Source organism: Chroicocephalus ridibundus, chromosome 2 (assembly GCF_963924245.1).
Source record: "Chroicocephalus ridibundus chromosome 2, bChrRid1.1, whole genome shotgun sequence".
Classification (NCBI taxonomy): Eukaryota; Metazoa; Chordata; class Aves; order Charadriiformes; family Laridae; genus Chroicocephalus; species Chroicocephalus ridibundus.
Window position 1 is genome coordinate 126000497 of NC_086285.1, and position 15051 is coordinate 126015547.

At 42.2% G+C, this 15051-nt stretch overlaps 1 protein-coding gene across 1 annotated transcript; it reads left to right on the top strand.

Moving 5' to 3' along the window:
* The first annotated feature begins 803 nt into the window (after positions 1-803).
* Positions 804-2982, top strand: NPBWR1 (neuropeptides B and W receptor 1). The gene is made up of 2 exons (XM_063324001.1): positions 804-1131; positions 1528-2982. The coding sequence occupies exon 2, from the start codon at positions 1674-1676 to the stop codon at positions 2667-2669; it is 996 nt and encodes a 331-aa protein (XP_063180071.1). The 5' UTR covers positions 804-1131; positions 1528-1673; the 3' UTR covers positions 2670-2982.
* The last annotated feature ends 12069 nt before the right edge of the window (positions 2983-15051 follow it).

The window sequence follows — 15051 nt, forward strand, 5'->3', positions numbered from 1 at the left end:
GCAGTTTGTAGTTCCCTGGTTTGTCTTCCTTGCCATTTCTGCAGGTGAGTATGACATGTACTCTGGATGATGGAGTATCGTTTCCTATATTGTGTAGCTAGTAATATAGAATAAAATAAAGACAGAGCACCAGAAAACGTAACCACAGTGAAGCTTGTACTTTTTACTTTGCTTGTACTTTTGTCTATTTACTCATTCATTTATTTGCTTGAATTGCCATATTTGTGATATCCTGCTAATCTAGGTAATTATGCATCAGAATGAGGACAGTAAGAGACAGAGGTGTTTATCTCTCACTCCATGGTGTTAGCTTAGAGATATTAAACAGTTTTGCTAAATGATTTGCCAAAAGTTGCATGTACTACATTATTAGTAACTCACTAGCAATTAGTATTAATGTATGTGGTCAGTACTGCTGGTAACACCGCAAAAGAAGTTGTTTACACTTCCGATTTAAGAGATGCAAAATTTTACCAAAGGTACTACAAGCCCATAGAATTCAATCATCTCATTTAAGAAGCGAAACAAATAAAACTGAAGCGAGAGAGATTTTACATCGCATGCTTTTTGAAAAAAAAAAAAAAACAAAACCAAAAAAACACAGGATACTCAGGAACCTTGAATTACCCTCTAAAAAAGATTTGCCTCCCCAGGGTTATATTCAAGTCCAGCGCTTCAGTTCGATACCCATGCCACGTGGAAAAAAAAAAAAAATGCTTTTCGTGGTAAGATGAAGAGCATCACCTGACAGCCAGGATCTGCCCACACCCTGCGCCGCGGACAGCCCCCGGGACCGGGGGGGACGGTTTGGGGGGCGGTAGATGCTGAGCTCTCAGACCCCAGCACGACAGGCAGATACCACCTAGAGCTGGGATTTCTCTCCCCCTTCGCGGCACTTGCGGCACTTCGCCGCCGTCGGGAGGAGACGCGACTTCAGGTAAACTGCACAAATCTCTTTCCCGGTGGTCTAGCTCCCGACTTTTAAAACCATCCTCTCTCTGCGGTTCGTGTTACCTGTCTGTTTAACTCCCGGGATCAAGCAAAAGAAGCGGCACCGGCATCTCCAGCCTGCACCGGACTCGGGACCCGCATCCCACCAACCCCTGCAGGAGCCCCGCCAGGCTGGCAGAGGTCGGTGCATCCTTCCCCTCCTTCCAAAGCGCTCGAAGGGGTGGGTGTTTTGTTTTCTGGGGAGCATCCCAAAGGCATCGGCTCCCCTCGAGGGCAGGAGTCCCGCGGTCCGCCCCGGCCGCCTCCCCCCGCCGCCCCTCCGCGGCGCCTCTGGGCGCCGCGGAGGGGCGGCGGGGGGAGGCGGCCGGGGCGGACCGCTGGGTCCCCAGATGAGCGCTGTCACCTTGGAATGGTCACTTTGGGGTAGTCCAGGGCTGGGTGCTGACCCCACGTAGCACCTATCGGTGGGGCAGAAGGATGGGGCAGCCAGTGGGGGACTACTTTGGCGGGGGGGGGGGATGGTGGGACCCTCTGCCGCTGGCTAAGCCCTCGGTGATTTCCTCTTGGTCCTGACAGGGCAGCGGTGGACGGCACATGGGAGATCTTGGTGGTTGGATGCGGCGGAGGAGGCAGGCTTGAGAAGAGCAGGGGTCTCGCCTTTTTTCCCCTCGCTTCCAAGTCATTCCCATCACTAGTTGGCCTGGCCACCCTCTCCTGTGGCCATGGAGAACTCCTCCCTCCCTGAGATCAATTCCTCATGCATGGATGGGCCCATGAACTGTGCTGGGAGAGGGGATGGGGGGCTGAATATGTCCGGTCCCGCCCTGAGCCCCAGTTTCTACCTCACGGTGCCTGTCATCTACTCTGTCATCTGTGCCGTGGGGCTTACAGGCAACACTGCCGTCATCTATGTAATCCTCAAAGCCCCGAAGATGAAAACGGTCACCAACATCTTCATCCTCAACCTGGCCATTGCTGATGAGCTCTTTACCTTAGTGCTGCCCATCAACATTGTTGACTACTTGCTCCTTCAGTGGCCCTTTGGAGAGTTCATGTGCAAGCTCATCATCTCTATAGACCAGTACAACACCTTCTCCAGCATCTACTTCCTCACTGTCATGAGCATCGACCGTTACCTAGTTGTGGTGGCCACCACCAAGTCCAGGAAGATGTCCTACCGCACCTACCGAGCAGCCAAGATTGTGAGCCTCTGTGTCTGGTCCTTCGTCACAGTCATCATCCTGCCCTTCACTGTCTTTGCTAAGATCCACAAAGAGCAGGGGCGCTCCCAGTGTGTCTTTGTGTTCCCCCAACCTGAGACCATGTGGTGGAAAGGCAGTCGGATCTACACCCTTATTTTAGGTTTTGCCATCCCAGTGTCCACCATCTGCATCCTCTATACCACCATGCTATGCAGATTGAGACGTGTGCACCTCCATAGCAATGCAAAAGCCCTGGACAAAGCCAAAAAAAAAGTGACACTGATGGTGGTTGTCATCCTGGCTGTGTGCCTGTTCTGCTGGACGCCCTATCACCTTAGCACAGTGGTGGCCCTCACCACAGACATCCCACAAACTCCGCTCATCATTGGGATTTCCTACTTCATCACTAGCTTGAGTTATGCCAACAGTTGCTTCAACCCTTTCCTGTATGCCTTTCTGGATGACAGTTTCCGGAGGAGCTTTCGCAAACTTATAGATTGCAGAACCACCTCATAAAGCCAACTCCTGCGTCGCTCTCAGAGTCATCTGCTCCTCCTGGGTGACTCCAGCCCAGAGAGTGCTTTCTCTCCAGCCTCCTTGCAACTGCCCACGGGGCTTCAGATTATCTCACTACCCAAGACACAAACTGAGGACAGGTGGAGCTTTCTCAACTTTCCTGCGCTCATTTCCTCAGCACTGTGCCCCATCCCTTGCCTTGATTTTTTTTTTTTAAATCTCTTCTGTCTAATGTGCTTTCTGTGCTATGTTTGTAGCTCACAAAGCTGCAGCAGGTCCCTTTTCCCTTTTTAAAGGTATCACTTTGTGAACTCAAGGCACATGGCTATCTCTATTATTAGTGATTTGTAAAGCCCAATAAAGCTGTGTTATTGAGTGTCCTGCTTAACGATTCCTCGGCCTCTTTCATATCCACAGGGCGTGCTTACCAATAGTCTTGCAAACTTAGCAATGTTGAAAAAGGCACAGCTCCAAAGGGTAAGGAATAAACCAACGTACTGAGCTCATTTTGTTTCACTGGGGACTGAGATAAGGAAGTCAAAATCTGTGAGAACGGGCAAGAGAGACCTCAGTCTGGTTTCAAGGAAAAAAGAGTAAGCCCTCCCTAGTGAATAAAATACACAGATATGAGTTTGGGATAACTTACTGTGGAAAAATAGCCTAACCATGTACTTGGTAGCTGTAGTTTGTCAAATTTTCCGCTGTTGTTTGCGCCAGAAGTGGTGCTTACTTTTTTGTTCATCATATGTTTATGGGCAATCTCCTTGCACATACAGATATTTTTTTATTATTATTTTATTTTTAGTCCTAGAAAACAGAATCGGGAGGTATTTTCAGAACATTTAGCCTTTAAGGGTTTGAAAAGAACTTGTTCAAACATGGGGAATATTCTGACTTCTTCAATACAAATCATAAATAACATGCAGGGTTTAGGTTACTTTTAACAGTCTCTCACATACTTGTGCTCTGCTTGCTGGTGAGATTTATTAATATTTCTCTTAAGAAGGACAAATGAAGTTTAAAAAAAAAAAACAAAACAAAAGTTTAGCTTGTTTTTATCTGGAGGAGGGGGGAGAGGGTCAATGGAAGTTTGACTAGAATTCACATTGTGTGAGGAGGCTTTTTCCTCTTCTCTCCTCTTTTTGCCTGCTAAGGAAAACTGAAAAAACACGGAAGACTGGGAAAATACTTGCAATCACTTAACATTTCTCATCTTGGTGGTCTTCCCTGTCCTTCCCTGCAGCAGATGCCAAATCAACGCAACACAAATTTGGTTACGTATTTCCCCTTCCACTGAATACAGAGATAGGGAAATGCAGTTAAAGAACTGCATTTCCATCTACACAGGAAGGGATGATGGGTTTCACAAGGTGCATAAGGATTCACGTGGCACATATTCAGGCTTCCAGGTGCCTCTGTTGTAGTAAAATTGATATTAACTAGAAAAATGAAATGTAACATGTAATAGAAGCAACAAGGGAACCTGCTACTGCTGCTAAAAGTCATCTATACAGCCCCAACCACATTTCATTAATTAAAGAGAAATAGTAACTAGACAAGATTAATCTAAGATTGCATTAAGCAACAAACTACTAGCCAATGTAGCTTTGTTAATAAGCAGGATATTTCTGTCAAGAGAATGATGAACTGTAGGCCTGGTCAGCAAACTGAGAAAACCACCTGGAACTGCCAAGATTAGAGGAGAAGTAGGTAAAAGGTAATTTCAGCAGGGGGAGATCGCGACCACCAACTCATTGACCACCTACCGAAATGATACCACCTACTCAAAAGAGAGCAATGGAAGAAGAAGGCAGAATCTGCGCACTAATTTACATAGGAAGTGAAGAAATTTCAACCAATCATTAAAGAGAATAACAATGAATATGTATTAATTGCTAGAATATGTAATAATCAGTGTGCAAAAAGGGAAATCTTTGAAACTGAGGTGTGCTCCCTTGGGACGAGTACCCTGTTTCTGCGCATTAATGGAATAAACTTGGAAATACGTCTGCTCTGTGTATTATTGGCTTGCACACCGGGTAAAGAACCCAGATTTGGGATCACACCTCTTGAGAGCTCTTGCACCACGTCCCTTCCCACTGCTGCAGTATAAAGTTCTGCCACAGGCATGTGGAAAGTTTCTATTGCTAAATCCTTTCAAAGAAACTCCAAATAAAAATTTTACTTGCAGATTTTAGCAATTATACAAACCCTGGTACATTATAATGCCATATAACTGTGCTGATGACTAAATCATTTCTCCTTATAAGCTTTTAATGTTCTCTGAGACAGTCAGTGCTAATTTCGACACCCAGTCTAGGTGTCATGGAAATTAAAGGATTCCTTTGGGGGACAACGGTGTCTAATTCTGCTTCATTGGAGGGTGTGCGATCAACTTCCACCAGACATAGAAGCTGGCCTTTGAAAGAGCAAGCCCAAATTTATGTCAGAAACATAAAAATGCAAACAAAACATCACCTAGGGTAAACACAATCCTTCCGTAAATTCCTTCTCATTCTGAAGACAAATCTTACCTGTTCTTCATAGTAGGATGAATATCTGAGGTGAATTCAGTGCTCCCCAAAATGCCTGGAATTTTCCCATGTTTGTTAATGACAGAATAGGCTGAGACTTGAGCAACAGCCCAGCTCTGACGCAGGTGCTCAGCTCAAATTCATGCATTGGGCAGGACTCCCATTGCATGGCTGTGCCGTCTTCAGGATCCGTGACATGTCTGCGAGGTGGGACTGGAGCCTGTCCGGCTGCAGGCATTGCAGATGGGCGTCTATGTGGCACCCTCAATGTGGGTATGAGCTTCAAAAGAAGAAAATATAGCTGGATACTTCTGCAAACAAAACTATGCAGCAAGTAACAAGGCAGACAACACCATCCCTGCTACAGCCTACTACGTTACCTAATGGCAACTACTTTATAGGCTCCCAGGTAAGCCAAGCAGGCCAGGAAAGAAAGACTAAACCTTCTCCGGATGGAGACATCCTGACCACAAGTAACTGACCCCTGTGCTGAGGCTCACAGCCATGCACACGGCGGCTTTTCCCCAACCCATTTTCCCTGCTGCGGTGCGTACAGGCGAGCACACCTGCGGCTCGTGGGTTTAGTTTGCCTCCAGGTGCTGCAGAGCAGATCATCCTGCTCTGGTCCATTTTGCCTGTGCAGTTGGGGCACAGCCGCCAGTATCTGTGCATAAGTAGATCCAGTCCCACCGAGGCATCCTCTGTCTCCTCATGCCTCACCCTCACTCACTGTGTCACTCCGACAGGTGTTAAGCCCAGCATTTTGAACTGTTGTCCGCTGCCTAAAAGCATGCAACAAATTGTGTGTGTGTGTGTTTTTTTGGAGGGAGCAAGACGGAAGGAGTAGACAGGGCTGTACTCTCAGGAGTGTAGTTAGTTAGAGCACCAGGAGGACACACCTGTATAATACCAGGTTCCTTCCTCTACAGAGAGCGAGGATGGGCAAAGTTCTGTGACCAAGAAGGGGCTCCAATGCAGCAGAGGATGGCAAGCAGGCAGCGCCAGGAACAGCCTCAAGCACAGACCCCAGGCACTCCATTCATTGGCAGGGGCCTGGAAAGTAGAGACCCTCCAGGTATTATCACTTACATTGGTAACAGGCAGCCCACATGTAGAAACTGAGAATAGAAGCTAAGCAGTACAGGCCATAAAACTAATCAGGTACAACACCTGAAGCTGACCAGCACGAGAATATAACCTGCTTTAAACTATGAAAAGTACAAAGTAGTCATAAAATTAATACAACAGCACACACAGCAAAACATAGTGAAGAAAGGAAGATAATGTGCAATGCAAGTAAGTGACTGCCACATGTGTGATCGACCTGTGAAAACACATGGCATCCATAAGTTCCTTTGCATCCTTTTTATCCAGACATGGCAGCGTGAGTAGGTAAAGGGAACCCTCAGTGCCTTGGGCCCTGTGAAACACCATCCTCCAGCCCCACAGGTGTCAGGTGAGACGCAACATGTCACTTTGCATCCAGATGGTTTAGTCAGCAGCACGAGCTTGCCTTTTATCCACAAGATACATACCCCAATACAGCCTTCAGACCCATAGGCTTGATATAGTATACTCTTTACCTAGAGCTGGTGTGACTGTGGTAAGGCCTCATACGCCAAGGCAGGAGAGAACAGGGTCATCTTCTCCATGTAAGTGGGTATTCAGCTTTCCCCCCCAAAAATGATGTGATTAAACAGAACCAGGCCGCCAGCTTGTTGTAGGCTGTCAGCACCAAATCTCCTCAAGACCTTGGCTTCTGAGACACGTGCATGGCTTTTCATGAACATCTCCCTGTAGTCTCTATATAGCAAGCTATAGAGACCCAAGGAGTAACATGGTGTGTGACTATCAAGAACCCCTTCAACTTCTAACCTGAGTGCACGTGTCCCTCAGTGCCTCACGCATGACTCTGACTTGGGCAGATTTGTGATCCATATAGTACATCTGGATGGTTCCTGCAGGTGTCTCTTGTCAGGCACATGTGACAAGGAAAAGTCCATCCTCAGAAAGGGGCATTTTATTTCATGAAATAATGTTTTGTTTAGATTGACTCTGTAAACTAAACTAAAGACATTTAAAATATTACCCTAATTCTTGGAAGTCTCTAAGAATCAGCTTCCTTTATTTCTCTCTGTTTCCTGTTTCTGTGCCTCTGGATCAACTAAATGATAATTTTTTTCTAATAAAACTTTTGAGACCAAAATCTTCCACAGTTTTCTTGTGCTTAGTCAAACTAGGTATTCCCATTTCTAAGGCAGATTAAGTTATTTTTAGGTCCAGTATCTTTAGACAGGTTTTTGCCATAGACACTTCCTCTTAAATGAAAAATGCACGGAGTTTTATCTAGTTATATTTGAGCTGGTGGAGTTTTTCTCAAAGAGTTCAGAAATTCTAGAATTTCCAGAGCTTGGAAATACAGAAAAATGCCTTTGGCAGAGACCATTCCTATGGGGCCTCAGCAATTTCAACTGTACAAATAATTCAACAGAATAACATCCAATCTCTTAGGAATAAAACATACTTAAATTAATTGCTAATTAATCAAAGAGCAAAAAGGATCTGATATTGAGCCAGTGCAGACAGCGTATGAAGCAGAAGTTTACAGACTCGAATTTAACAGACCAACTTTTGGTCTAATATTGATGTTGTTGTCTAACATACATAGCACAACCTGCAGCTGGCAACCCCCCTGTACGTTCATATGTACAATGTGGACAAGTTTTCGTTAAAAAAGCAACAGGTTGTGATTGTTTTGCTCATTCTGGTAAGCAACTGCTTACATAAGCAGCCCAGTCATGCCAAGGAAATGATTCCTTAATTAACCTTCTTTGAGGGCTAATTGCTCTCAGGTAGGAGTAAGGATCTTACAGACCAGCCCATTTCAGTTCGAATGGTCCCCAGACCCCTCGACTTGTCTGGAGTCTTTCGAAGTAGTTCCATTGCGGACAATAGGGAAAGTTTTATAACTGTGCTGCTTCGCCAATCTAAAGCATGATTGCAACTGAATGTAACTCTATGCATTTGTGTCTTGAGTGAGAAAAAACCCACCAACTTCTTTTTCTGCATTACAAAATGGAAAAAAATTAAACTCCGCCTAAGTTTTATATATTTCCCGGTTTTCCCCATCTTCTTCCATAGTCATTTTTAGGAAGTATGAAGAAAAATCACAAACTATCCACTCATCGTTAAAACTACGTAATTTGAGGCTCCACAAGTGCTTCCAAAGCCTTTTTCTACCTACAAAACCTTTATACCACCAGAGGGAGTTCAAAGACAACTTATTCAAAGAATGCACTGAGTGGGAACTCCAGTAACAGCTGTCATTCCCGCCATAGAACATGCATTTTCTATGTAAGGTGTCTTTTCCTCAAATTTTACTCAAAAGCATGATAAACAGAAGTAGGATATTAAAACAAATTCAAGACAGGAATAAAAAAATAATTATAAAAACCAGAGTTTAGATCAGAATTTTCTAAAGATGTGATCCCAAAGTTGTTTGGTGTTTTTATGTTTCTTTATAAGCATCCTCTTCAAATGTGTAGTACCCTAAAATAGCAAGCGGAGCTGTCTGGATGCAGTTGAGGGCCCGTCTCCTCCTGCATATTCCCACTCCCAGTCAATCAGCTCCGTGGAGGGATTGGTTGGGGAAGCATTGAGCAAACAGATGTCACTGATACCAAGCAAGGGCAGGTTCAGCAGGCAGAGGCCACCTTTCCCCCCCACCATTCCCCAAGCCAGGGCAGCCCTGTGGAGCCCAAGCTGTCTCTGGGCAAGGATTTGGGTGTCTCTGTACTGTGCTTCCCATTCTTTTCAGTAGCTGGATTTTTTTTTTTTTCCCATTATTTCTCTTTTTTTCTGTCCCTGGTTTCTGTTATCTCCAGGTTGTGTTTAGTGTTTCGGGCACAGCCCCTCCTTTCAGCTTTCAGCCCCTAGATGGCACCGGTTCTTCACTGACGAGTCATCGCCGTTCTAAACTGGAGTTAAAGACTAAAAAAAGCGCTCCCGAGAGCTAATTCGGACGCCGTGTTATAGGATACGCCAAATCTAATACAGATCAGCCATAGGAAACAAGAAAATGCTGGGATATTTATTGTAAACTATATATAAAATGGCATGAATCCATACGCATTTGAAAATTTTGGAGATTAGTACCCTTTAACAGCTTGAACAAAGTCTGCTGAAGTTGTAGAAGTAGTCTAGTTTAAATCTAGATTAAAACTCCTTTTTGCTCTCAAATTTAAATTCTCATTTCAGGCACTAGGCGGATCGATAAGGCAGTAGATCCTCAACCAAAACTCTCAAGTCCTTAAAGAAAAATGTTGATTTTCTTTAGAGGAAATGTGTCCAAAATATATATATATGTTTTTAGATGCATATTAAGAAAAAAAAGCCTATATGCTTCTGATAAGGAACAACGAGAGTAATAATTTAAATATTTGTTACAGTTTTGGGAAGCTGTAAGTAGCACGATGGGCTTGGATACGGTTAGTATGATTTTAATATATGAATAGCCAACAGGGTAATCTCACTTTATAAATTATTACAAGATCAGATGTTACTACAGTTCCCTTGAATACTGTAATGTATGTTTATATTTCTTATTGGATGGAAGTCCTACAACACGCATGTGTGATAGCAGATCGCTTTTCTAAGGGGAAAAATCTAGGCTACACTACCTGGCACCTGACAAGTAAGCACTCCTTAGCTTTAGCTCTGAGGTGCATTACTTCTGCATTAGATCCTTACATACTGAGAATAAGTCAAATCAGTAGAAAAATGTTAGCACAGTGGCACAGTTTGTTAATTATTGTTATTTACTGCTAATACCATGGTAGCACTGAGATGCTAACCGGTCTGGGTTATTGTGGTAGACATTTACCCACCTACAGAAAATGGAAAGCTGCACAAGAGAACTTGCAATCTAAAAGAGGCAGACACCGTCTTGCTTGCCTGGGGGCACTGGTCTCCTGAAAGCCTGAGAGGAGCATGAGTCTGCTCTCCTCCACACCTCAGAAGAGGCATGTGTTTTCCAAGGTCTACATTTCACTTCTGCGTTAAATTCACCTTAAAACTAAATACGGAAAATCGCACGTGGGCTTTTATGTCTCAGTCATCGAGTCTGTGTTATAAAATGGATCTTCAGCTAAAGAAATAATAACGCTAATTTCTGGTTGGCATAGTGACATAGCAGCAATATGCTATATAAAACTTCCATGTACTTTATATTAGATACCTATAGAAACTATTGTCTTCATATTTCATAGGCCTTACAGTTTAACAATTGTTCTCTGTGATGAGATTAAGCTACCCAAGTATCGGCAAATGCTAGTGTGATGGATCACTTCTGACTTCTGGTGTTGCAACATGTGATGGGAAATTCAGACACCTAACTGTGAACATTTTGTATAATGGGAGAAGGCAGCTGGCTATTGTCTTTTGGGGTTACCTTGACCAGTCTGAAAAAAAAAACAACATCCAAACCTATCTTCTAAGCAGCACTGCAGGATTAAAAAGACAAGATTCAAAAGAGCACAATAGTCTTTCCCTTCTTCTAAGGCTTTGATACTTATCTGATGTACTTGTTCATTCACACAGGCAATGTGTGGTAAAGAGAATAACAAAATGTTCTCAAAAAGCTCAGAACAAAGTTCAACCCTGTTGACAAGTTTTTTCGGTGTGATGAAGCATTCTGCTGACTCTTACTTAAACTCCACTAAAATCAAAAAGGCATCAAGAAATGTTACCCAGAGAAATTAATCTTCATATAAATATCTTGGAGCACAGACAAATAAACCAGGCCAAGCAGGAATATAAGGCAGAAGGTTCAATGCAGGAATCACTCCCATTTGCCCTATGGTTGCTAGCAATCATCTTTTGAATTTCTGCTGTATCGATTACTGGACTCTCATTCAAGGCTGGTTAAATCTGAGGTGGCCAATTTCCAATAAGATGTTAGGTGAGGACTTTCTTTTCCTTGTGTCCTTGTCTCTGCTCCATCAGCCATACCCCATCAGTCTCTCTTTACAAGTTCACAGATGCTCTGCAAAACAAATTTATTCTACTTTTTCAGGGTCTTTACCATGCCCACATCAGACAGACAGACTTCACTGTGTATTCCCTCCAATGTCCTCCTGTCTTCTGAGCTGCCTCAATCAAGTTTATGATACCATTAAATGGGATGAAGGAAAGACACAGGTTCTTTATTATAGTGTCAGCTCTTCTTCTGTTCATCCCTTGTCTACTTTTAGGAGACCCCAACACTGTCTGCACAGCAATGCCTCCCACTGATTCTGCAAGGAGAATTTGTCGTTCATGATGTGCTGCAAAAGCTTTTAGGAATTGCCATCTACCTACTAAGAAGCACATGTCAGGGGCCATGAGTAAAAGAAAAGCAAAGCAGCAAAAATGCTAATTCTTCAAGGATGGGAAAGGAAAATGTGGTATAAATGAAGAACTTCTTCCTTCACTGTTAAAGTGTGTTTGTACTCGTAAAACATCTTGCAACAAACTGTTAAAAGAAAATCTGACCCAAAGTTCACTGAAATTGACAGGAATGGGGAGAAGAAAGGTTCTCAGATGCTCCCATGCTGGGGACGCTGCACACAGTTTAAAGGACCCAATGCAATTCTCGGAGAAGGGTTATGAGCCTTCTTAACATGCAATGATAACATTACCATATGCTATACTTGCAAATGTATTGGCTGAAAATGCATATTATGTTACCTTCAGCAACTGCATGAACGATTAAGTGTTGTTAAAAGCATCTGCTTAATAAAATGAGAAGCGCTTCTATATAATTTACTACAAGCATATATATATACTACCAACTCTCACCTTCCTTGTCCTTAAAAAATCACTACTAAACACTTAAATAAATTAAGCAATTTATAACATTAGATGAGGAAATTATGAATAACCGTATTATTTCTTTTTGTACGAAATTGCAGAGAAAAAAGAATCCCATGAACAAAAAACAATGTGGTTAAGCACTAAACATTATAACACTAATCTGCATAAGAAATTAGCCAACTTAATAATTTACTAAACTAATGAAAATCATCCAAATCTTATATAAAATTTTTAAGAACTTTTCCATAAACTTTATTGCAATGACTAGGTCAAACAACTGTGCTTCTGATATTATTAATACTACAGTTAATTAAATTGTTCCAAAGATAAATTGCAGAGTTTGTACTCCACATTTATTCACTTTCTAACACCAAGTTTAACCAGGAAATATTTTTTTTAATATGTTGCAGTTTCCATTGTTTATAAACAAAAAAATCTGTTGTCAGGTTTGGTGTTTGTATTGCATGTTATATATACAAAAATAGCTATAATATGCTGAGTAGAAAACTACAGATAAGAATGAATCTTTTATATCTTTAGAATTCTGCTTACAGCAATTAAAAGTAATTGCAGATGCCTGAGAAACCTATGCACTGTGTAATTACGAAGTGCTAGAAGTACAATTACAGACTTTTTAATAAGGGGTAAGCTTTTCAATTTTTTCCCTCTTATTTTAAATATTGCTTCACCTAAGATGATTTATTCCTTTGTTTCATAACAAGTTAGTAGGTTTTCACAAGTGAGGAATTTTCTAGAGCGTGGTATTTGATTTGCAATGGAAAAAATTTCCAGGAACTGTTTGTATGCACTTTTTATATTCAGCAATAAGTATACGGAGTGATTTAGAACAAAAAAACCCCATGACTCAGAAAATCACTTGGATCACCAGTAAAGATCTACAGAGCTCATAAAAGCCAAAAGAACAGCCAAGAAATCACAAAACTTCTTACATAATAGTAATATTTTTTAAAAAGTAAGTTTGTGAAGACTTCCTAGAGCACCTCTGTCCTATAAAAATTAAATCAGCCCTGTTCATTGTATTCCATCCTTTGAAATTAAATGTTATTTGGAAGAAAAAATAGAACTTTGAAATCACAAGTGAAAATCTTGGCAACATTTATCTGGAAGCAGCTACTTCACCACAGCCAGGCTCTTTTCAGCACTAAGCTTAGGATCTGGAGAAAAAAATCAAGTCTTCAGAGGAATGGGGAGAAACAGGCCAGAATTTGCTTAGGAAGGGTGATGGGCATAGGAAAAAAGCAAGGAGGAAACCCAAAATTGGGGTACGTGGTTTTATCCTTTCAAGTTTGCTCTGTACCTTTGAGTGAATAAGTAATGCTTTGTTTAAAAACTCCAAGTGCAAGGAAACTGGTGTGCAGTTGGGATCCTCCTTCCAGTCTCGTTCAGTTATCAGTCCAAAAGCTGCCTAATCCAACTGCTGTACCAGTTTAAAGCAGAGACTGGCTGCAGTAGGGATGTGCTTACAAAAAGCCTTCCTGTGTCCTTTCCACCAATGACCATGTTTATCTACCACAAAACTAATGATTTCCCAGGGTACAAATGGATGTTTCCCAATCTAACCAGAGCTTAATGTGAACCCAAGAGCTCCCTTGGTTTCATTACAGCTGGCATGTCTGAGTGAAGAAACCCATTCTTAACAAATCCTCTCCTATTAAGAAATTATTTTGACAAAGTATTTCCAACTGCCTCTGCCAAGGACTATTTAAAAGTAATTTTATTTTTTCTTACTATTGGCCTGCCTGGGAACAGAAATAAGAGAGCCACACAGCATGTTACACCTTACGGATTCAATTATTTGCCAATACATCATCACGAACAGGAACATGACAGGCGGCAGCGGGTCTGAGCAACAAGGCTGAAGCATTACAAGGTACACAAAGAAGCATTGCAAAGACATATTCATTTCTCTGTGGGAAAAGACAGATCCGTTTCTCTGTGGGAAAAGAGGTGCAAGAGTGAGCAGAGTGAGTATTTGCTCCACTTTGTAGGCGTCTCACAAACATAGTTAACAGAAGCCAGGTATTTTCACAAGTCAGGTTATAATCAAGGGCAACATGTGCTTTGGGAAAGAGTTACCTCAATAAGCTCCCTGCAGCACTGTCGCTTTGTAGGAATGTGTCTGAGAGAAAATGGTCATGTGAGCCAGCCTCCCTACCATGAGAGATTAGATTAAGGGCAAAACAGGTGGTAGAAGATGGAATTAGTACATGGGAAAAACAGGAACTGAGAAGGTAGAAAACATGTTGTGCTAATGACTAAGTAATTTACTATGTGAATTCTTGTAACCAATCTGATCTGTGAATGAACTGCATGGACAGTGCGTGAACAGAGACTGTAAGCCAATCCTATAGCTGCTGCTAGCGCGTGCTCTTATTGCCTGTCTATATATACTCTGTGAAAACTTGAATAAAGGGAGAACGATCATACTCATATTGAGATTCCATCGTTACTCCGGGTCCGTCTCCCACTCTGACATCCTCCGACATCGCTTGGCAGCTTATGCTGGGTATCACACAAATATTTTGTGATCCTCGGCAAGAACATGCCTTTGTCTTACAATACAGTGGTATGGTTCACTCAATTCACAGCAAAAGTAAATATATATAACAACATATCGAGGCAGCTGTGTCCAAAATAAACTAGTTACAATATATATGAGTCACCATAAAAGTGGGGCAAGTATTGGCATTGTGTATATATGTACATTATTGCTTTTGTCTCCAAAACAATGTCAGCTCAGAAGCTCTTTCAGGACATGCTACTGTGGTACCACTCATAATGCCTTAATATCTGAACACTCCAAAGAGAAGAAACGTTGCCATCTGAAAGTTAATCTTACACACCTTTCTATTTCCCAGGGAATTCCTAGTCAAACAGTGCTTTGATTTTTTCCTGCTACACAGATTCAGGGGCTTTTAAAATATGCTAAACTGGAGAAATAATACAAACAAATAATACTTCTGAGAATGTGATCT

What these genes read in the sequence shown, in the direction of transcription:
- NPBWR1 (XM_063324001.1), top strand. Translation starts at nt 1,674, where the DNA reads ATGGAGAACTCCTCCCTCCCTGAGATCAATTCCTCATGCATGGATGGG.